Here is a 25,289-nt window from a genome sequence, read left to right as displayed (position 1 = left end):
TCAGAGGCGTAGCTGGGGGGGGGGGGGGGGGGGGGGGGGGAAGGGGAGTACATATGTCCCCGGGCGCCAAGGTACAGGGGCGCCAAAATGAGGCTTACAACGTTACATTATAATAAGTAAACAAGGGTAATATTCAAAAATGTGATTAAACGGGGAGGGGGCTGGGGCGCCAATTTTATAGTTCGTTCCCGGGCGCAAAATATCATAGCTACGCCTCTGGGTATAATAAATACCCCCCCCCCCCCCCCGCGAGTTTGCCACAGAGCGCTCGTGTAATATACCGTTTAATACAAAATACATGATTGTGGGCAGGAATATACAAATTTTGGTCGATATACATGATCGTTGGTATCTATTCAAACGAGGGCCATGAAATACATTAGCAAATTCCTACAGTATTTTAAGGCAGGCGATTACGAATTATTTAAACCACGTTTTTCATCTGTCACAGATTTTATAATCATTTTGAAGTGGCTGCTTTATCTCGAGGAAAACGAGCGGTAAGTGTTATACAAAACAAAATCTTAATAGCAATTTGATCACTTTTGCGTCATTTGACAGTAAGAATAGTAATAAATAGAGGATAATTTCTTTTCCTACGTTAGGCCTAATACCTGGTATGTTTTTTAGTGTGGTACACACACAAAAACAACCCCAAAACAACACTAACAACATTTTAAAAAACCCACAAAAACGAGTGCCGTGCCGAATCCACGGGCTAAAATGCTTTATTATCATTTTTTTTTATTTATAGCATCAATCACAAATTGAAATATATACAGTATTAGCGTTGGAAAAGAAAGTTTTCTTTTTGTTATATTTTTTTTTCTCACCCTAGCGAAACACTTTCTGCAAATGACCTTAATAAAGAAAAATAATAAATTAACCTAAACCACTTTGAATGTCGACCGTATCTTTTATTTACACGGCATCATGCGCGGAAGAAAATACCAACTGAACCGGGATTTCAGACAGCAGATGAATTGAAGTTGATTCATTGAACATCATTAGCAATTGTACAATCAAACAGATGCAACAATGAAAAGTGGAACTATGAAAAATCGAGAATGTTAGATTTGCGAAGGATTTATTCCGAATCATTGTCTGCTAATAGAGAATTCATGTCAGTTGCTGTGTCGGCGATGCCCACACAGCGCGCCGTCCAAATGTGAAGTTGCGTTTTGCTGACAGACATAACACTGTGCCATAATTTATCTGATGGCATGTAAAGAAGCTGCTTAAATTATAGTATTTAAAAGTTTCTTCATTTTGTAAGAGCTCAAGAAATTAATTCTGGTTTGAAAGACAAGATGACGGTAAAACTCAGAAGACGTAGCTGTACAGTGCCGTTGGTGTTGGAGACATCATAATAAAGGTAACTGCGTTAACTTCGCTTTTTGTTTGGTAGTTTGTTGGATATTATCTTTTGCTGATCTTCTTTGAGCTTGGAGTAAATTTTACATTCTGAACATTTTTATTTGCACTTATCTGCTTAATATGTATTGCTGAGATATCATATAGAATATGAAGTCAGTATAATGGTACTATATTTTACATATTTGAATGATAAAAGACTGGTAAATGATATAATGATAAACTACAAAATAAATAATTTGCCCATTATCCCAAATATGTTAATTAAAACAAACATTGAATGTAAATTCAGATATAATGAGCAGTTGTAAGAAGTAAGAAATAACATTTTATCCATTGAACCTGTTATGTGTTATCATCATCAGTTTTAAAATAAACACATGGAGACAAGTTTGCTTAAATTCTAAAATTAACACACACACACACACACACACACACACACACACACACATATGGTATTTTAATCTAATACAGAAATGGTGACATTGATATATGCAGACCAATAGTTTTTTTTCTTCTACAGATATAAATTAAAAAGCCTAATTCTGAGAGTTTCTCATACAACATTCATGATGGGAAAGGGCCACTAATTAAGAGCTGACATATGTGGAAGAAAAATACCATCCATGTTGAAAAGGGCTAGAGGTAATGTGAGAAAACATAATTTATCAATCTTATTTAACATTATTGTTGATATTTTATCTCAACTGGTCAAAAGGCTAAGTGGGTTTATGTAATGGTCCTGAGTGTGTTATTTATTTCACATCCCCTTCTGTCTTTCAACAGTAAGAAATTAGCTACTTTGGAGTCCATAGTTCTGATCAATTTGTTTATATAAAACTTGGTTTTGGGCTTAAATCAACATCTTGGATAAATCTAATAATGAGCAAAATCCAAGTATATACATGTGATCATGTATAAGATTAGTTGAGTTTTTTAACCAGCCTAAAAGCCATACTTCCACAATATAGGCTAAAATCATTAAGTTGTCCTTGAAGTTTGATGAGTGTTAACCATTAATAATAATAAGGTGATCTTTCGTCTGAGTATGTTACCACCGCATGCAATATTTATACATGTAGTGCAGCTTTTACTAAACTTAGAATACATGCTTATATAAATGAGATCTAGATTGAAGAAGTGAAGATGCATACAAATACATGAGGTTATAACCACTACTGCTGATTCAAGTTTGATCATGCTTGGCCATTGGGCTTATATAGTCAAGTTTCACAATGATGCTTATTATGAGTGTGATAAAGGTATGGTAGTGAAGTGACCTTGCATCTGATTGGCAGAGTTTCTTATGATTTGCACAACAGTGTTTATGATCCAATTTAGATCTGACTTGTTTAATTATTTGCTTGTATGTCTGAGGCTATAAGCAAAATCTATGCATATAATGTGGTGGTTCTACATCTCACTAGCCATTCTTGCTACTGCTCTTAAAACTATTTCTCATTAATTTTATCAGACTTGGTGAATAGATTTATCTCATCAAGATATAGCAAAAGAGCAATTTTGTAAAAAAAAATATTCATTCATATTAAACTCAAATTCTGCATCTGATTGGTTGACCTTGCAAATACTATAAGGGCTCTATTTCTGACAAAAAGATTATTTTGATCTAATGTAGCAGAAATGCTTATATGATCAAAACATTGAACATATTTGATGACAAATAAGAAATAGTTTTTCATGCAAATTTGATAAACATTGATAAATCGGTTCATATCATTAAAAGCTTGGAAGAGTTTGATTACATGCGAGACCATCACATATTAATCATTCTTTATTTAGAGAATTATTTTTGTCAGGATTTAGTAAAATATGTAAAATCAATATGGACTGGTTTTGTTATGTACAGCAACACTAGTTGTTTACTGAGTACTGAGGGAATTGGAGTAAGTCAAGGGTACATTGCAGTAGGTAACCTGGTTGACTTGATAACAGGATTTTAACACAAACATTTTTATCAGGAGTCTAGCATACTAACCATTGATTCACTGCAGATCCTACCCCCATTAGTTACCTTTTAATACATAAAGCATTTGGGTTTTTTATGTCACAAATCCCATAGGGATTAAAATTAACATCATAGGTCTCACTGGATAGTTTCGTATTTTGACATCCCTCTAATTTTTAAGGTAGAAGGCATGAACCTAATTATCACAAGCCTAGCATTTATAAATTTACACATAAGCTAAATCTATAATGTGGTTCAGATTTACTTTGAGTTAGGCATGGAAATAGGTTGGCTTGTTGGTGACTGCCTGTCACAGTTAGATGAGCATTGGAGATCATATGCGTAACTTAGTCTGCAAATGAGCTGCCGACTTTTATTTGTGTCTGCTACAGAGGTAAATATAAAAAAATCTTGATGGTAGAGGGGTGATGAAAAGTATGTTAATTTGTTATGGTACTAGTGAACTTTATTCATGCATAAGGCACATACTGATTCTTTTAGTTGCCTTGTCACAGAAAAATATTGAAAATAGCTATTTCTAGTAAAAAATGAATGTAAAATGTACCTGCATCCTTTGACCCTACCAGAACCAAACTAAAAGCTCAAATTTGTGCAGCTGCTTTTGCTCATCACAAACATAACTGGGAGTATAACTGCTAACCCTACCCTCTAGCACACATTTAAGATCTTTAGAGTTTTTAAATACAGCCTTCTAATTATACAAGTTTCATTACATTGGTCAATAATTAGTCACATGTGATGACACTTGTAACTAATCAAACCACAGCAACTGAGAGCAGACTAAGCACTGATATTTATATGGTACAGTGGCAATATACAGTCTGTCTGCCGCAACACATGAAACAAACTGGACAAATCTGAAAGCGTTGAATTTGACTTTATTTATCTGTATGGTAGAACAGAACCTGAGTTGAAAAGCTTTTAAAGAAAGACCTTGATATCAAACCTAATAATAACTGCAGGAGTTATATTATGGATAATTAACCATTCTCTCAGTTTCAAACTGGGCATTCCATCCCATGGGGTTCTAAATGTAAACCAAGTGTAACTGATATCCTAATGAACTGTAAAGACCATAGCAGCACAACAGCAGGGGACCAGATATGTCCAGATCCAGAAATCATAGACCAGTTTCAAACTGATGATGAACCACATAAAAATTACACATCTGCTAGAACTTATGTTATGAAGATAACTTAAATTGCATTATTATTAATCCTCCTCCTCACATTCATCATAATTGAGATGCATCATATATGTTTTATTGTAAAATAGTTTATGCAACATAATTCAGTGAAGACCTTTGCTGCCAATTTACCAGTGAACCATTTGTTTCAATGAACATATTTTATGTTGTAACAAGGAGCATCATTTAAACATTATGATACACTTATCATACCTGTATATGAAATCTTAATACTAACACTTATACTTGCAATACTACTACTAATAAAAACACCTGCATTGATAATTTGATTATGTTCAATTGGACTTGTATCTAAATGATCACCAGTTGTATGAAAAGACATATTTTAATATATAGATATTGGATGGAATACTAGTTACCACAATTGAATAGTCATATGATAAATGATATATTATTTTAAACAATTTATATTTGCAGTGAAACATACTTTTACATTATTTTCCCTTAAATTTCATTTATAGAGCAGTATACTCTGCATTCATTAAATTACTGAAATGGTTAATAATACAACAACAAATACTGCAACTTCCAGAATCACAAAAATCAAAAGATATAAGGTGGCGCTATACAGTTTCGCATTTTGCATAGGGTTAGGAATTTAAAGAAAAAGAATGTCCTTGGCTTTCCTCACTGGTTATACTGGCTATTTAAAAAAGACCTTGTATATCTTAGGTATAATGCAAAGAACCTTTAATTCCCTTTATTTTGGTGTATGATTGATGGGTGTACTATGGGTTATAGAGTATACAGCTTGGCCTTACTTCAAATGTGCACCTTTCAAAAAAGTGCTAGCTCTACTTGGTCATTTTCACTTCCTGAACTTCAGAGGTCATTTGTATAAAAAAGAGCCGATAACTTTTTTTATATTTTATATATTTGGTAATTCATTCATTGCACTTTCAGAAGCTGGTATTGTCTAGTCTGGCAAAATTCATTTTCCCTATTTTAATAGCTGCTATGTATAGTGTACTTTAGACTAATTCAGACTGATTTTTTAACACAAGGGAGCAGTCATTTTAGTTAGCAGTGTGCTTAAATCATGTAAAATTTCCAAAAGTACAATATCCAAAAGAAATATCATCCACATTACATTAATGTAGCATAGAGGTATGCAAACATTCTCTCCACTGTGCATGTTTTAAATGCGAACTACTTCACCTTACATACGTCACTCTCTCAAAAGTACATATTATCTGGTGAGCGCCACCATAAAGAAGATGTAGGTATTATTTTTTATGATTTAATTATGTTTATATGGCTGAAACATTTAAGTCGCAAGCATCAAAACAATCCTTATGAATAATTCTCCTGCTTTTTTCCCCACAGAACAGTATTTATGAGTGTCAGAGTCTCTAACAAGTCCAGCCTCCCCCCCCCCATGATAAAAGTGAGCTATTTTAAGAATGCACATTACATTTTGTAAACATAGCAACCAATGTTATGCTGAATGACAGGAACATGAAACTAGCCAGAATTATTTCTGAGATATCAACAATGAATTTTACAATTAGAAAAGGGAGGTAACTCATCAGCTTCATAAAGGTCAAAGGTCAAAATGTAAAATATTTGCCTATTGTTTAATATGGAAGAAGCGAATTCACTTTCTCTTCATTTATTTTTTTATTTCATTGCAAATAAATGAAAAGAAACATTTTCAACATATATTTCTGTCACTTATTGCAACAGTTTTAAATTTAAGTTGACTCTATTCCTATATTCTAAGTCTTCTAATTTCCCCATAATTAAGGTCACTACTCACACAAACATACCTCATGGCAAATTATGTAAGCAAGAGAAAAATGATCATAATTAGCTTATTTTCATGCTTAAATGCAATATGAATGTACCATTTTATTCAGAACATCATGCATAATTATATGAAAATAAAAAAAAATAATTGCAAACATTTTTTTATTTTCTATAAAGAAGATGTAGGTATTATTTTTTATGATTTAATTATGTTTATATGGCTGAAACATTTAAGTCGCAAGCATCAAAACAATCCTTATGAATAATTCTCCAGCTTTTTTCCCCACAGAACAGTATTTATGAGTGTCAGAGTCTCTAACAAGTCCAGCCTCCCCGCCCCCATGATAAAAGTGAGCTATTTTAAGAATGCACATTACATTTTGTAAACATAGCAACCAATGTTATGCTGAATGACAGGAACATGAAACTAGCCAGAATTATTTCTGAGATATCAACAATGAATTTTACAATTAGAAAAGGGAGGTAACTCATCAGCTTCATAAAGGTCAAAGGTCAAAATGTAAAATATTTGCCTATTGTTTAATATGGAAGAAGCGAATTCACTTTCTCTTCATTTATTTTTTTATTTCATTGCAAATAAATGAAAAGAAACATTTTCAACATATATTTCTGTCACTTATTACAACAGTTTTAAATTTAAGTTGACTCTCTTCCTATATTCTAAGTCTTCTAATTTCCCCATAATTAAGGTCACTACTCACACAAACATACCTCATGGCAAATTATGTAAGCAAGAGAAAACTGATCATAATTAGCTTATTTTCATGCTTAAATGCAATATGAATGTACCATTTTATTCAGAACATCATGCATAATTATATGAAAATAAAAAAAAATAATTGCAAACATTTTTTTTATTTTCTTTAAGGTGGCGTTATACAGTTTCGCATTTTGCATAGGGTTAGGAATTTAAAGAAAAAGAATGTCCCCGGCTTTCCTCACTGGTTATACTGGCTATTTAAAAAAGACCTTGTATATCTTAGGTATAATGCAAAGAACCTTTAATTCCCTTTATTCTGGTGTATGATTGATGGGTGTACTATGGGTTATAGAGTATACAGCTTGGCCTGACTTCAGATGTGCACCTTTCAGAAAAGTGCTAGCTCTACTTGGTCATTTTCACTTCCTGAACTTCAGAGGTCATTTGTATAAAAAAGAGCCGATAACTTTTTTTACATTTTATATATTTGGTAATTCATTCGTTGCACTTTCAGAAGCTGGTATTGTCTAGTCTGGCAAAATTCATTTTCCCTATTTTAATAGCTGCTATGTATAGTGTACTTTAGACTAATTCAGACTGATTTTTTAACACAAGGGAACAGTCATTTTAGTTAGCAGTGTGCTTAAATCATGTAAAATTTCCAAAAGTACAGTATCCAAAAGAAATATCATCCACATTACATTAATGTAGCATAGAGGTATGCAAACATTCTCTCCACTGTGCATGTTTTAAATGCGAACTACTTCACCTTACATACGTCACTCTCTCAAAAGTACATATTATCTGGTGAGCGCCACCATAAAGAAGATGTAGGTATTATTTTTTATGATTTAATTATGTTTATATGGCTGAAACATTTAAGTCGCAAGCATCAAAACAATCCTTATGAATAATTCTCCTGCTTTTTTCCCCACAGAACAGTATTTATGAGTGTCAGAGTCTCTAACAAGTCCAGCCTCCCCCTCCCCATGATAAAAGTGAGCTATTTTAAGAATGCACATTACATTTTGTAAACATAGCAACCAATGTTATGCTGAATGACAGGAACATGAAACTAGCCAGAATTATTTCTGAGATATCAACAATGAATTTTACAATTAGAAAAGGGAGGTAACTCATCAGTTTCATAAAGGTCAAAGGTCAAAATGTAAAATATTTGCCTATTGTTTAATATGGAAGAAGCGAATTCACTTTCTCTTCATTTATTTTTTTATTTCATTGCAAATAAATGAAAAGAAACATTTTCAACATATATTTCTGTCACTTATTGCAACAGTTTTAAATTTAAGTTGACTCTATTCCTATATTCTAAGTCTTCTAATTTCCCCATAATTAAGGTCACTACTCACACAAACATACCTCATGGCAAATTACGTAAGCAAGAGAAAAATGATCATAATTAGCTTATTTTCATGCTTAAATGCAATATGAATGTACCATTTTATTCAGAACATCATGCATAATTATATGAAAATAAAAAAAAAATAATTGCAAACATTTTTTTATTTTCTATAAAGAAGATGTAGGTATTATTTTTTATGATTTAATTATGTTTATATGGCTGAAACATTTAAGTCGCAAGCATCAAAACAATCCTTATGAATAATTCTCCTGCTTTTTTCCCCACAGAACAGTATTTATGAGTGTCAGTGTCTCTAACAAGTCCAGCCTCCCCCCCCATGATAAAAGTGAGCTATTTTAAGAATGCACATTACATTTTGTAAACATAGCAACCAATGTTATGCTGAATGACAGGAACATGAAACTAGCCAGAATTATTTCTGAGATATCAACAATGAATTTTACAATTAGAAAAGGGAGGTAACTCATCAGCTTCATAAAGGTCAAAGGTCAAAATGTAAAATATTTGCCTATTGTTTAATATGGAAGAAGCGAATTCACTTTCTCTTCATTTATTTTTTTATTTCATTGCAAATAAATGAAAAGAAACATTTTCAACATATATTTCTGTCACTTATTGCAACAGTTTTAAATTTAAGTTGACTCTATTCCTATATTCTAAGTCTTCTAATTTCCCCATAATTAAGGTCACTACTCACACAAACATACCTCATGGCAAATTATGTAAGCAAGAGAAAAATGATCATAATTAGCTTATTTTCATGCTTAAATGCAATATGAATGTACCATTTTATTCAGAACATCATGCATAATTATATGAAAATAAAAAAAATAATTGCAAACATTTTTTTATTTTCTATAAAGAAGATGTAGGTATTATTTTTTATGATTTAATTATGTTTATATGGCTGAAACATTTAAGTCGCAAGCATCAAAACAATCCTTATGAATAATTCTCCTGCTTTTTTCCCCACAGAACAGTATTTATGAGTGTCAGTGTCTCTAACAAGTCCAGCCTCCCCCCCCCCGATGATAAAAGTGAGCTATTTTAAGAATGCACATTACATTTTGTAAACATAGCAACCAATGTTATGCTGAATGACAGGAACATGAAACTAGCCAGAATTATTTCTGAGATATCAACAATGAATTTTACAATTAGAAAAGGGAGGTAACTCATCAGCTTCATAAAGGTCAAAGGTCAAAATGTAAAATATTTGCCTATTGTTTAATATGGAAGAAGCGAATTCACTTTCTCTTCATTTATTTTTTTATTTCATTGCAAATAAATGAAAAGAAACATTTTCAACATATATTTCTGTCACTTATTACAACAGTTTTAAATTTAAGTTGACTCTATTCCTATATTCTAAGTCTTCTAATTTCCCCATAATTAAGGTCACTACTCACACAAACATACCTCATGGCAAATTACGTAAGCAAGAGAAAAATAATCATAATTAGCTTATTTTCATGCTTAAATGCAATATGAATGTACCATTTTATTCAGAACATCATGCATAATTATATGAAAATAAAAAAAAATAATTGCAAACATTTTTTTATTTTCTATAAAGAAGATGTAGGTATTTTTTTTTATGATTTAATTATGTTTATATGGCTGAAACATTTAAGTCGCAAGCATCAAAACAATCCTTATGAATAATTCTCCTGCTTTTTTCCCCACAGAACAGTATTTATGAGTGTCAGAGTCTCTAACAAGTCCAGCCTCCCCCTCCCCATGATAAAAGTGAGCTATTTTAAGAATGCACATTACATTTTGTAAACATAGCAAGCAATGTTATGCTGAATGACAGGAACATGACACTAGCCAGAATTATTTCTGAGATATCAACAATGAATTTTACAATTAGAAAAGGGAGGTAACTCATCAGCTTCATAAAGGTCAAAGGTCAAAATGTAAAATATTTGCCTATTGTTTAATATGGAAGAAGCGAATTCACTTTCTCTTCATTTATTTTTTTATTTCATTGCAAATAAATGAAAAGAAACATTTTCAACATATATTTCTGTCACTTATTGCAACAGTTTTAAATTTAAGTTGACTCTATTCCTATATTCTAAGTCTTCTAATTTCCCCATAATTAAGGTCACTACTCACACAAACATACCTCATGGCAAATTATGTAAGCAAGAGAAAAATGATCATAATTAGCTTATTTTCATGCTTAAATGCAATATGAATGTACCATTTTATTCAGAACATCATGCATAATTATATGAAAATAAAAAAAAATAATTGCAAACATTTTTTTATTTTCTTTAAGGTGGCGCTATACAGTTTCGCATTTTGCATAGGGTTAGGAATTTAAAGAAAAAGAATGTCCCCGGCTTTCCTCACTGGTTATACTGGCTATTTAAAAAAGACCTTGTATATCTTAGGTATAATGCAAAGAACCTTTAATTCCCTTTATTCTGGTGTATGATTGATGGGTGTACTATGGGTTATAGAGTATACAGCTTGGCCTTACTTCAAATGTGCACCTTTCAAAAAAGTGCTAGCTCTACTTGGTCATTTTCTCTTCCTGAACTTCAGAGGTCATTTGTATAAAAAAGAGCCGATAACTTTTTTTATATTTTATATATTTGGTAATTCATTCATTGCACTTTCAGAAGCTGGTATTGTCTAGTCTGGCAAAATTCATTTTCCCTATTTTAATAGCTGCTATGTATAGTGTACTTTAGACTAATTCAGACTGATTTTTTAACACAAGGGAGCAGTCATTTTAGTTAGCAGTGTGCTTAAATCATGTAAAATTTCCAAAAGTACAATATCCAAAAGAAATATCATCCACATTACATTAATGTAGCATTGAGGTATGCAAACATTCTCTCCACTGTGCATGTTTTAAATGCGAACTACTTCACCTTACATACGTCACTCTCTCAAAAGTACATATTATCTGGTGAGCGCCACCTAAACAAAAACTTCCCTACATGTATCAACAGTTGTCACTTAATAGACAGAACTATGAAGATTTAGAATAGGATGTTAACAAATTAGGTATTCAAGTTAAAAAGAAAAAAATACCAAGTAAGCTTACTACCAAAAAATCAATAACAGTGAATTTTAGCACATTCCCAGGAAACAGAATATATGATTTTTCTTAACTTGATCTGATACATCTTAAATCTATAGAAAATGATTCATATTGTATGACTAAAATATTATGTAAACAAAAATTCCATCACTTTTTTCAGATGCAACATGCATACCCCAACCCATCCTTCTTGATCATAAAGTATACCAGCATTCCACTATAAGATGGGGAGCTGTAGTGGCTCAGTGGTTAGCTTTCTGGACCTGTGAAATAAGGTAGGTTCAAATTCTACCATCAGACCAACCTGGGTTAGCTACCATGGTGTGTCCTTGGGCAAGGCACTATACTTAAAGTGCCTTGGCACTAAATAACTTACTTGTGTTGGTTTACCATAAAAGGCCAAACCAAACACAAAAAAACAACAACTTTAAAATATGAGTTTTGTCAATACTAAGTAAATGAAAATCATACTGAAGAAATGTTTTTGTTAATACAGTTTAATGGATCTAAAAAATCTCTTTCTTCTGCAGGAGTTTAAAATGTTAAATGAAAAAGGTCATGGTACACATTGCTTTGTTCGTACACATCAGGCTCCGTAAGCCATATCCAACTAAAAATTTTAGTAGTGTCTGAATAAAACATATTTTAATCTGGATGATAATATTCTTTCTCCATTCATATATTACACCACCAAGATTGATCCAAATAAGATTACATTTTACTATAACACTGAGGATGAGTATGACTCTTAACAACTGACAAATGTGGAGAGAATGGAGTTAAACTGAACTTTGATTTCTTTTCAACCATAGCACAAGATGATCATTTATTATGAAAAAACCTGAATAAAGTTGGAGTTCATAACCATGACAGTCTTGATACAATATAAATTCAATATATTATTGTTGTCTTGAGGTATAGTTCTGTATATTACAATCTCACACAAGATCAGGGTATATTTTAGTACCATACAGTTAATTCGGGATTGTATTAATACCTATTCTGGTGAATGAACATTAAATAAGATTTACTATTTTGGAACCAGTTGCAATAAAGTTTACTAAACAAGAGAAAATATGACTTTACTATAATATCTAAAATGTAAAATCTGCAAACAGAATACTTGCTTGACTTTACACTTCAACTATATCATAATATTTATTTGAAATGAATTTATACAAATGGCATTAAATTGGGTTTCAGGCTGGTAATGACAATGGTAGTAGTGAATAGGGACGGTCTAGGGACTAGGGAACTTCCATGTTAAAAAGGGTACATCCACTCTGGGGACTATGTAATTTAACATGGGAGAAAAAAAATATCCATTCTAGGGACAAGGGGAATTTAACATGGGAGAAAGAAAAAAAACTATTCACTCTAAGGACAAGGGAAATTGAACATGGGGAATAAATCGTGGGACTGTCTTGGGACTAAGGGAAATGGAACAGGGTCGGGACCCTATTTTAATAAGGTCCCGACCTGATGGGTCTATGAAAATGGAACAGGCGAAAATTGAAACAGGGAGGGGTCTCTATTTTTTTATTATTTTTTTAAACAAAAAAATAAAAAAAGGGGTAGGCAATTGAAAGTCAAGATCTTTTCGAGAGATAGGAATGGCCCTGAAAAGGGCCTTTGGTTTTATGTTAATATACCCTTAACATAAAGGGCATCTGTGACATCTTCTTCTTGACCTTAGGCTGCGCCTGACTGCAGGACCATAGATTAAGACTCTTTTGAGGCATCCTTGATGCTCCATATAAGATTCTTCGCATCCACAGGCTGGTGTCTGTCCTGTGGATAACTGTCCAGTTGGATCGGACATACATTGATATGTCCGTCCGGAACATCATCGAAGACACAAGCGTTGAAGATTGTACGTCGGTCCACATGTTGGGGTGCTGAGTAACAGGTGAAGGAATGCAGTGAACTGTACTTATTTATAGGGGGAGGAAGGATTGAAACGGATTGAGTTTGTTGACCAATCCAAACACGCGTTACAAAATTCAGTCAGCCCACGTCCAATCCGAAGAGAGCAGTCTGTGACGTCACATAGTCTATTTAGATTCGCTAGCGCCTGTGCGCAGTCAATCTAAGCGACAGTTTTTCAACATGACGGAAACTCAGAAAACGATCAGTTTGGGTGCACTGATGGTGGAGACTACCCAAGGGAACCCAGACTTACTTTCAGAAGAGGTGAATTGGGATTTTGTGGATTTTTTTACCTTGCAAGAATTTGTTCCTGAACCTTCGTCACCTTCTCCTTCATTACCGCACATGAAAAATTTTAGACAGAGACAGAAAGAAGAATTGGAGAAATTTATACAACAGCAAAAGGAAGCGGAACAAGCTTTTCTCCTACAGCAACAGCAGCAAGAAGAAGAGGTAAGAAAAAAACAAGAAGAAGAAGAAGCAGCAGCAAAGAAACAAGGGTGTCAAAATCAAACGGTCACGGTACTGTTAGACATTTTAGTGGAGTTAAGAAGTCTGAAACAAATGTATCAGACTTCTTTATTACGGCCAAAGAGAATACGACCTTCCCAAGCTAAACACTCCAACCCTGTGACTACGCCTACTGCACCACCCTTAGTGATTTCAACGAAATCATCATCAACAGTACGCAGTCCAGAAGTAGGCCTTGGCCATGGCAAAGGCTTAAGACAGTTAAAGTTGATTGTTTAAACTCACCCCTTACACCAAAAAAGGCCCTTTTCAGGGCCATCCACGTCTCTCGAAAAGAGATGGACTTTCAATTGCCAATAACTAAAAAAAAACATTTTACCCAATAGTACCTGTCTGTGTATGAGTGTGCGTGAGTGTAGGTTCTTATTTTAAAATCAAAACCCAAAGACACTTACCTTTTATAATTAATTTATTCTTTTATAAATATTTACAATTCACAATTCACAACAGAGCACTTTAAAAAGTTCATAGACTTATTCTGTCTCATTGTTCACTCTCTGTTTTTTTAATTTCTTCACCGTCATAGTCTTTTCCTCCTCTTCCTCCTCACTTTCTTCCCTTCTTTTCTTCTCCTGTTTCTTTTTCTTCACCTGTCTGTTTTCTTCCTCTTCTTCTTCCTCTTCCTCTGAAGAATCCCTCTCTTCTTCTGACTCCTCTTGTTTCTTTTTTGGGCAGTCTGGTGACCAATGTCCTTTTTCTTGACAATAATAACAGGTATCTTGACTTTTGTCTCTTCTAACCCCTTTTTTTTCTTTTTTGACGGTCTGGACACTCTGAAGACCAATGCCCTTTCTTCTGACAGATATAGCAAGTATCTTGACTTTTATCTTGAAAGGAAGGAGAGTAGTCCCTCGGCTGGTCTGAAGAGAATTTTCTAATGACCCCTCGCAAAGCTCTGATGAAACGTTCGATCTTGGTAGTCTCTTCCATCGTTGTGCTCAGTTTGAGAGTGAAATGAATAGTGAAAGGACAAGACACATACCCTTTATATACACTGGTCTGCTATGACTATAAATTAGTCCATGGTGTTTAAACTTTAGTCATTTGACTTTTTGCTATCGAGATGAAATGATCCAATTCATTTGAGAAGAAAGAAGAAGAAAGTAAGAGGCAGAAACGTGATCTATCGCCTCGTACCAGGGCTGAAGTCTTGGCACAAAATTCATGCCAGTGATTTTGAAGTGGACATGAGTGAACCAGAATCCAAACCCTCTAAACAAAGTTTACCACCCTTAGTCAAGCCTGAAAAGTACTATGACATTCGAGAGACGGAAAAGCGTCCCTCTAGAAAATTTAGAACTACGGCTTACAAATACACAGTGAAGTTTAAAGATTTCAAGTCTGAAGTACTGTTAGAGAAAGCAGAAGGGTTCATCACCGACATGTGGGATTCTTTGCTCACCACACTCAAGCGACAATGTCAACCCAAAGAAGATGATCGCTTGAGACTTTCCATACAACATGACGGCTTGAAATCCCCTGTTTGGATCGAGTTTAGCAGCCCTGCAGAATTGACCACTTCCAAAGTCATGGACAAGATTCAACACGTGCAACAATCTAATGACCAGTTTGACATCACCGATGGAAAAGCCACACTGGACATGACCCACGTCTCTCCTCCTCAAGGGACCGGACAATGCAGAAAGACCTTATTGGTCAACAACCTTCGCATTACCAAAACAAGTCTTGTCCAAATTAATAATTTTCAAGACCACATGTGTTTAGCCCGAGCCATCGTGGTGGGATGAACTTATGCCGACAAGAACACATGGTAGAATGGAAAAGAGCCTGGGAGAACATTCGAAAATCGAACCGAGCCAAACAACGAAATGAAGCAGAACTTCTGTTACAACAAGCATGCCTGTCCAAAGACACATCCTGTGGCATTCCTGAGATGCAAAAATTGCAAGATGCCCTAGCTCCACGATACACCTTGAAAGTGCACCCTCAAGAAGTGCGCGGGTCTCTGTTGTTTCGAGGGAAAGACTTTAAGGATGGAAAATACATTCACCTCTATCATCATGATGACCATTTCGATACCATTACCACTATCACTGGATTCCTGGGATACAAATATTACTGTGAGAAATGTGACTTATGATGGTTATAATAATCGAGAGCAACACAAACATTGTGGATCGAAATGCTCAGGATGTTTGGCCTCTCAACCCTGTCTGAGCGAAGGGCAAGAACCAGTGCATTGTCCTGCTTGTCTGCGCACATTTGTCAGCCCTGCCTGTTACCAACAACATCTGAAGATGCAAGGTTCACAGAAGAAATGTGCTTGTCAACTCCTGAGATTGTGCCCAATGTGTGGACAAGGTCTATGTATCAACAGTACCAAGGCACACGTATGTTCAGGAAAGAAAAAATGTCACATTTGTCACTGCATCGTGGACTTGGAACACCAATGCTACATGCAAAAATACCAATCCCAACCAGAGAAAGAGGATGGTCACAAGAAGAAGAAAGGCAATTTCATCTTTTTCGATTTCGAATGCATGCAAGAGACCGGTATTCACATTCCTAATTTCTGCGTGGCTCATCGAGCGTGCGAGAAGTGATTCAAGAACCTATCTTGAGTTATTGCCCTCACTGCAGTAAGATTCCTGGAGGGCGTGAAAAAATCTTTCAAGGACCGAAACACTAGCCGATTTCACACAATGGGTCTTAGACCCCATCGACAAGACGTGGAGCCAAGAGGACATCAAACATTATTATGGAGAATGTCATCACCATGCCACGGTGATGGCTCACAATTTCTCCGGATACGATGGACAGTTTCTTTTGAGATGTTATACGGAACGTGGCATCGAGCGTCCTAAAATCACTTTGAACGGAGCCAAAATCATTTTCATGCAAGTGGGACAAGTGCAGTTTAAAGATTCGATGAGCTACTTAGCCATGCCTTTGAGTCGAATGCCTAAAATGTTTGGAATGACAGAAATGGCTAAAGGGTACTTTCCACACTTTTTCAATACAGAAGCCAATCAACACGCCGTTCTACCCCATTTGCCTCAGGCTCACTATTACGACCCTGACAACATGCGTACCGAACGAGAAACTTTCTACGCTTGGTACCAGGCTCACGCCTCCGACCCTTTCGACTTTCAGGAAGAAATGCTAAAGTATCGTCGTTCCGACGTGGACATTTTACGGCGATGCTGTGGAAAATTTCGAGAACTGTTCATGGAACACGGAGGGGTTGATCATTTAAAAGAGGCTTGCACCATTGCCAAAGCGTGTTCCTTAGTCTACCGACAACGATTCATGCTTGAAAACACTGTGGCTGTCATCAGTCCTCAAACAACCAACTATGTCAAACGTCAATACTCGGTCAAAGCCCCATGCTGGTTGCATTACTTGTGCGACAAGGAAGACAAATGGATTCAGCATGCCCGCAACGGACAGGGCGAAAAGATCATCGGAATCCATTCGGTCGATGGCTGGGACTTAGAAAACCCCAAGATCATGTACGAGTTTAACGGTTGCTTATTTCACGGATGTCCCGTCTGTTACCCTGACCGCGGCACTAAAAATCAGTTCTTACAACGAACCATGGAAGACTTGTACCAGGCCATTTGTCAGCGACGCCTAAAGTTAGAACAGGAAGGATACCAAGTGGTGGAAATGTGGGAACACAAATACAATCACCGTTTGAACACCGATCCCGAGTTTAAACGTCTCATGGAAAGTTACCAGTTCATGGACCCCCTGAACCCAAGTGATAGTTTGTACGGAGGAAGGACCAATGCCACCTGTTTGCTGTACCAAGCTGACGAAGAGAAAGGAGAAGAAATCAAATACTTGGACGTGTGTTCATTGTATCCCTACGTGTGCAAATATTGTTGCTTTCCTGCAGGGCACCCACAATTGTTCACCGAACACATCGACCTAAAAAACATTCGACAATACGAAGGCTTGATCAAGTGCAAAGTTTTGCCTCCCACGAACCTATACCATCCCGTCTTACCTCGCCATTGCCAAGGCAAACTTATGTTTCCTTTGTGCCGTACTTGTGCTGAAACGTGCAACCAAGATCAACCTTGTCATCACACCCAGGAAGAACGGGCCTTGACGGGGACATGGGTCAGCGTAGAATTGTTCAAAGCTCTGAACATGGGATACCAACTGTTAGAAGTGTACGAAATTTGCCACTTTCCCAAGACACAATAATTCCACAAGGGTGACCCCACGCAGAAAGGCATTTTCGCAGACTACATGGATGCCTTTTTGAAACTGAGCAAGAAGCCAGTGGCTATCTGTCCTGGTGTCACACTCCCGAAGACCAAAAGACATTCAGAGAGAAATTCTGGGCACAAGAAGGCATTACTTTAGATCACATTGAGAAAAACGAAGGCAGGCGATTGTTTGCCAAAGTGATGTTAAATTGCTTGTGGGGTAAAATGGCACAATGACCATGTTTACCCAAGACGGAGTATTTGACCGAACCTTCCCGCTACTTTCAGATGATTCACGACAAAGCCAAATTCATGAAACACGTGGACGTCGTTCGTGAGGATTTGATCTTGGTGAATTACGAAGAAGATCTGAACTTTGTAGAAGATGACCCCTTTGGAAATGTCATCATTGCAGCTTACATGACAGCTCATGCTCGCTTAAAATTGTACGAAGCTTTAGAACTGTTAGGGGAACGTGTCTTGTACTTTGACATGGACAGTTGCATTTATATCGATCACCCGAGTCAACAGCACCCTGACATCGAAGGAGACCGTTTAGGAGCCTGGACAGACAAGCACCCCGATGACAAGATTCTAAGTTTCGTCAGTGGCGGTCCCAAAAATTACAGCTACGAATACTGGGACAAACAAGGAGAAGTGCACACGAAGTGTAAAGTGAAAGGACTTACTCTGAATTATCGTACCAGTCGAGTGGTCAACTTTGGCGTATTGAAAGAAGCCTTGCAGTCTAGAGAAAGTGACCACCTATCAACCCAACAAGATTGTACGTTTACCCACACACCACATCGTCAGTCGACCCTTGGAAAAAGTCTATCAAATCGTGTAGCAGAAGCGAGTGCGGCTTCCCACCCACTTTACTTTGCCGTATGGACATGTCGGTATAAAACATTGGTTGTAAGAGGATAGCCACCCACCAGAAGGATGACTTCGCCACAGCAAGAATCGAGTGAGAAATCCAGTGAGAACTCCAAGTTCAAACCCTACCATTTTCCAGTCTTCTTACCTGACTATTGTGATTGTGCCCGTCGATTGGACACATTTCAGAAATGGCCTACGGATAGGGAAGGATTACCTTCTTCGTATGTTTTAGCTAGAACAGGATTTGTCTACTTCGGACCTGAGTCAGGATTGGGATACGAAGTACAGTGTTTCGCTTGTGGACTGAAGTTACGAATGGATCTATGTATCTACAAAGATTCAGCTATTCTGGAACATACTCGATGGTCTCCGCACTGCCCTTACCTTTCAATGGCCTTTCCACCCATTAAACTACGGTACAATTATGACGGTACCTTAGAGACGGTACCTTCCAAAACTAGACGTAAACACATTGCATCCTATTTCATTGTTGTTTCTTTTCCACATAATAGCTTATTTTTTATAAAATGTTAAACTTTACTAATCTTTTTTCAAGATCACTTTAGTTTGCAAAAATATATCTTGTCATTTATTGGCATTCTACATTGAATTTTGTAAACTAGCTATAAACCTGACCTAATTACTCAACTTAACTGCTGACAGAAACAGTCTACAGTAAATGTATTTCATTTCTATAGCTCGATGGATAAACATTACATCTTTTAAAGCTGTGCACAGAATAGGCCGACATATCACGAGTCAGGAAAACATGGGGGTGGTATCCCCTGTGTCCAAAATTAATATCATTTTGAATAGAATATTCTAGTGACAATTGCCTCTTTTCAAATGGTAAGCATTGCTTTTTTTTATTTTCGTCAATCTGTCAAATTCGGTATGCATTTTGCTTTAATATTTGAGATGGAAACCTTAGGTGCATAGAAATGTCAGACAGCATTGTACATCGTGGATGGTGTCCAACATACTTTTATGATCATAAAACAAAATCCCATTTTTTAGTTATGGCCACTGATTTAAAAAATATTCATCCAAGCTAAATATAATAATAATAATAATGAGGACTTTGTATAGCGCCTAATCTTTAGAAGCTCTAAGCGCTTTGCAACATTAGACAACATAAAAACATACACAATGATATGATTACAAAAACAAACACCATGAAATTAGAAAACATAAAAAACATGCTGAGAATATTTAAGGTAGTTAACATTATTAAGTCATTAAGTTTGTTTTTGTAGTCAGAATAAGTAGTTTTGAGAGCACTCTTGAATGGGATCACTGCGTCTTTGTGTCTAAGTTCAGTGGGCAATTCATTCCATGTTGCTGGGCCCTGGTATGCAAAAGAATGCTGTCCATGTGACTTTGTTTTCATAGTGAGAATAATGAGTATATGATTGTCGGAAGAGGAGTGTAAGTATCTTGCTTGTGTGTACACATAGGTGAGGTCGGATAGGTATGTTGGACTAGAGTCTGTCAGTGAAACGTAGCACAGAGAACTTATGTTGTGTTTGATTCTGGATCGAATGGATAGCCAGTGTTGGGTACAGAGCAGCGGGGAGGTGTACTCTGATTGTGGTACTCTAAGTATGATCCAAGCAGCTATGTTTTGAACTTTTTGAAGTCTCTGCAGTAGATATTAAGATGAACCAGACAGAATTGAGTTACCATAGTCCAGTCTTGAAAGTAGTAATGAACACACAAGTGTTTTAGTGGCATCAACTGAAAGATATCTGAGAATGGAGCTGATGCGTCTCAGCTCAAGATATGCAGCCTTGCATATGTTCATGACATGTTGGTGCAGTGTGAGAGTACTGTCCAGAGTAACACATAGGTTTTGTACTGATTGTGTGAATTTAATGTTGGTGTTGCTGATATTTATTGTGTGAGGTAAAGGATGTGAATGAGAAAGTCTTTGTGTTGTAATCAGAATGGCCTCAGTTTTATCATCATTCATCTGCAGCTTGTTACAAGTCATCCATGATTTCACATCAGAAATGCACATCTCTACACCTTGGATGGCAGCATCAACTTCAGTTGGGTGGCTAGATTTGTATATTTGGGTGTCATCAGTGTACAATTGGTGAGACACTGGATGATGATCTATGACACTTGAGAGCAGCTGAGTGTATAGAGTTTAGAGAACAGGTCCAAGAACAGACCCCTGTGCAACACCACAACATAGATCAACTGGGCTGGAGTGTAATCTATTTGCAGACACAATTTGTGTCCTGTGGCAAGGGCGATATGCAGATTGTACATTGCTAAAAAGACTGTTTGAATTCAGACAAGATGCAAGCTGGGATTGAACAACCTTTTGTAAGATTTTTTATATGAATTGGAGATTAGAAACCGGGCAGTAGTTCTTTAAATCCTTATGGTGTAGTGTTAGTTTCTTCAGCAGAGGTTTTACAATGGGAGTTTTGAAAAATGATGGAAATTATGCTGATGAGAGAGAGGTATTAATAACATCAGTTAGTGAAGGCAATACTGGATCTAAGCACTCAAGCAGCAGTAATGTTGGAATTGGATCAAGTTCACATGACTTTGGTGCACTCTAGGATGATTATTTAAAGATGAAAATCTCAAGTGGAAACCTTTCTGGTCAGCCATCTCATCCAAAACCTCCTGAAATGGAGAGTATTTTGCAGACTCCAAGATTTCCTCTTATCCTGCTGGTATGTTCTATTTAGTTTATCTGGTCTCTTTTTATTTTTTATCAATTGCTTTTATACCATGCCACAATTGGAAATTCTTTATCAAAAGTATGTATAAATTTCATCATTTTTCTGTCTGTTTAACAAGATGTGTTTAAGAATACTTACTTACTCATGATGCTGTATATATGAGATTAGATGTTTTGTTAAAAAAGAATGGATTTTGTGATATATTGTATCACTGCTTTATATACAGTGGTCATTGCAACCAGTATGCATTTTGTTTACATGCCAAAAAATCCAGTCTGATTTCTTTGTTTCTTTTTTACTGCAATTAAGGAGTAGTGATAATCTTTATACTCTTAGCTGCATCCAGAAGGTCAACACCATCACCATCCCCATCCACTCTGGAGTGGAGAATATAAAGATTTCTCTCTGCCAGTTCCTCTGCAAGTAGTAAGTATTGAGGATGGAAAAAAATGTACATTATAGAATAATGAAACAAATACTACAGGTGTTGACTTTTATATAATCTCTTATTTCATTTACAGCTCTCTAAATACGAGTAGGTCAATTATACACTGTATTTATGAATTTAATTCTCATCTAAGGTAGTAGAACTGTTTTATGTTTGACAAAATGTTGGGTAATTTGTGGCCATACACTAAAAACACATTTTGTAGCATTTAAAAATGCTTATGTTCAGTGCACGTAAAACTCATTGGTTTGTTGTCACTTCAGTTGATAATAGTCTTGTCATCTTGTAGACATTTTGAATGTTAGTGTTCAATGCTAAGGTCATATACATTGATTCAACATCAAAATTTGTTTGCGAAATGGAAGATTATGACATGAAAGCACAAGCTCTTGTAGCTTAGATACTGTTATTTCAGAACATTGTGAGATGTTAATTAATTAAATTATAGGTCATAAAACATACTGTTCAAGACTTATTTGTGCAAATAAACAATGAATTGTTTTTCATTGATGTGTCGACTGTTCATCATTGCATTGGTTTTTTTATTTTTCTTTCTGATGTATACCATTGTCTTGTGTAAGTCAGACGCCTAAACCATCTACATTGAATGCAGACTTTACAGACACCAGCAGTGAAACAACATATCCAGGGAATAAAAAAATAAAGGATTATAGGGAAAAGTTTTCATATAAACTGTACAAAAACCATGTATTTCATTTCATAAATATATTTCATTGTTAAACCCATGTTCACTGTACAGATCTTTTTAAGGAGTTTATAATAATGATCTTGATCTTTCAAAACTAATTTCATCACAAATCTGTTACAGATTTCCAGTTCAATGTACTTATGAAACTGGACACAAATATTGAGAATTTGTTGGAGCAGCTGGCCCTCCAAGTTCATACACAAGGCCCAGACACAGAATATAGAGAAGAAATTCTTGCAATGCCATGTGATTCAGTGGAGGAACTAGAGGGCCTTTGCCAGAGGTTGGAGGAGAATCCCAAACTCTCCAAGAAGATAGTAAATTGGGGCTTTATTTTCTGTTTAAAAAACTGTTATAACCTTTATTTGCTGTTGTGAACCTCAGTATGCATTATGCAAGTTCTGCAGTGCCTGTATAATTATTTTTGGGGGTGGGGTGAACATGTAGTGGTCGGCTGTTTTGTCTTACGGATGTAGGCCAAAACATGTTTAGAGATGAACATGTAACAGGTATTTTACTACATATACACTATTACATATTATGTGGCTACTTTAATTCAATCCTTGAGTGAATGTCATTTATGAAGTTAATAGATTCACGGTGGTTAATTTGGTTTATAATTGCTATTAGTACATTGTGTTGCATAGTTAATGTTATCAAATTTTTTTCAAGTTAGAGAAATTAAATTTGCTTGCAAAACCATGGCAAAAAATAACTATATACAAGCATATTTTGTCACATCGATCATGAAATACTACTACTAATAATAATATCAAAATCAAAAAATAGTAATATTATTATTATTATTATTTTCAGATATGCTACTTGAGCTCCCTTGGCAGGTTTACAATTGGGGATAGTGTCTGCAGGATGATGAAAAAGCTTAAAACAAAAAGAGTCCAAAGGGACGTAAAGGGAAAAAAGCATTTCAAGAGCTTGTGATATGTCAGGTTTTGATAAGTAAGTATGGCTTGATTTAAATTGTGTTTTTCATGTGACTTGCCAGAGATTTTTAAATGAATTGATAAAGTAACTTGAGACACATTTCAAAGTACATGTTTTAAAAATATTCCATTGATTATTGCTGGCATTTAGAAAAATGCAATGCATCCTTTGTTGTGAAACTTATTTTAAAACATTGTATTACTCTTGCAGAAGCCTGCTTGAAAACTAATGGCAAAGCAAAGGCAAATGGAATGGAAGAGACCGTATCAGAGGCCCTCAAATATGCACCCAACCAACGCAGAATGATAAAAAACAAGGTAATCCAAATGACTCTTATTTCATCAATATTGGATTCAGTTTCGTCTTTTAAAGCATAGTATTTGCAAAGCGGATGCATTTCTAAACTGATAACAAAATCAGCTTATCCTATTGCCCAGGACTATCAGAGCTAGAGTCCAGCTAACTACAATATGCATATATCTTGTCTGATCGGACAAGTGCCTCCATTTGGAATTTTTATTCACATGAAATATTTGGATGAAATAAATTCATCTTTGTGCAAATTGATTGCACCATCCACTTGCCAGAAATGACAAGTAAGTGCAAAGTTATCTTGTATCATGGCTTAACGATAGTAAGGGAAGCACAAGTGCAGTGAAGAAAATTTCATACATTTTTATAATGCTGATTAACATGACTTCTGCATATGTAACTAGTGCTGAGATGATATGACTTTATTTAAGCATTACAATTTTGTTTTAATTTGCAGGTGCCTGAGCAGAAGAAGTAATAGATAAACTTTACAGTGGAGTTGGAGACTGATTCTGATTCATAATCTTAATTAAATCTAGAAAATAAACATTAAAGTCATATTAAAATATCTGTTGTATTGTTTCCTTCTTTCATTTTTCTCTTAAAAACAAATGTCTGAACCTTTAGTCTGTAAATTCAGTGGATTCCTTATCAGCCCATCTACTTTTACTTTACACCATGCTACTTTAAAAAAAAAATGAATTATACCTGCCACATTTAAATCTAATGGAAGGCCCTGCTGTAAAGCCTGTTAGTAAAACTACCCAACAAGAGGATTTCATACATTTGCAACTCCTAGATGGATGGTAATGTTTTCATTTTTGTAATGTAGATTTGGACATTCTTGCCACCAGTATGGAATATGTGTTTCAGAAACACAAGCAGCTTTCATCAGATTTGCATATAGGTTTTATATGTTGTGAGTATGTTGTAGGAAGTTTTTTTAAATAACATCATATGAGATGATGCCAGTGGAAATGGCAGAAAAGTGTCTGTATTGTTCACCAACGACACCTTGTTCTTACAAAATGTGGCTGTTACACATTCCCATGATGATGTCACTGACAGCCATCAGTGAGGAATGCCCCAACAAGCATAATACAAATTGCTTCCATTGTAATTGTTACAATTCCATTCTGACCACTCCGGTGTCCTAGTGGTTAGAGCGTC

At 35.5% G+C, this 25,289-nt stretch overlaps 1 protein-coding gene across 8 annotated transcripts; it reads left to right on the top strand.

Annotated features, from left to right (window-relative positions):
- Positions 1–946: 946 nt before the first annotated feature.
- On the top strand, positions 947–24,687 carry LOC149774624 (uncharacterized). 8 transcript variants are annotated; one of them, XM_089944924.1, is made up of 8 exons: positions 947–1,375; positions 1,898–2,019; positions 11,644–11,758; positions 22,042–22,131; positions 22,983–23,179; positions 23,679–23,822; positions 24,018–24,124; positions 24,577–24,687. In XM_089944924.1, coding segments are annotated over exons 2-5 (225 nt in total). In that variant the 5' UTR covers positions 947–1,375; positions 1,898–2,000; the 3' UTR covers positions 22,984–23,179; positions 23,679–23,822; positions 24,018–24,124; positions 24,577–24,687. The 8 variants fall into 8 exon arrangements, with proteins under 8 accessions (XP_089801050.1, XP_089801049.1, XP_089801047.1 ...); XM_089944923.1 differs by having other exon boundaries at positions 948–1,375; positions 22,015–22,131; XM_089944921.1 differs by having other exon boundaries at positions 963–1,375.
- The last annotated feature ends 602 nt before the right edge of the window (positions 24,688–25,289 follow it).

Source organism: Sinohyriopsis cumingii, unplaced genomic scaffold, assembly GCF_028554795.1.
Source record: "Sinohyriopsis cumingii isolate HCF-2022 unplaced genomic scaffold, ASM2855479v2 utg000160l, whole genome shotgun sequence".
Classification (NCBI taxonomy): domain Eukaryota; kingdom Metazoa; phylum Mollusca; class Bivalvia; order Unionida; family Unionidae; genus Sinohyriopsis; species Sinohyriopsis cumingii.
Note: the sequence above shows the minus strand (reverse complement) of the source record. Positions and strands in the feature narration are given on the sequence as shown.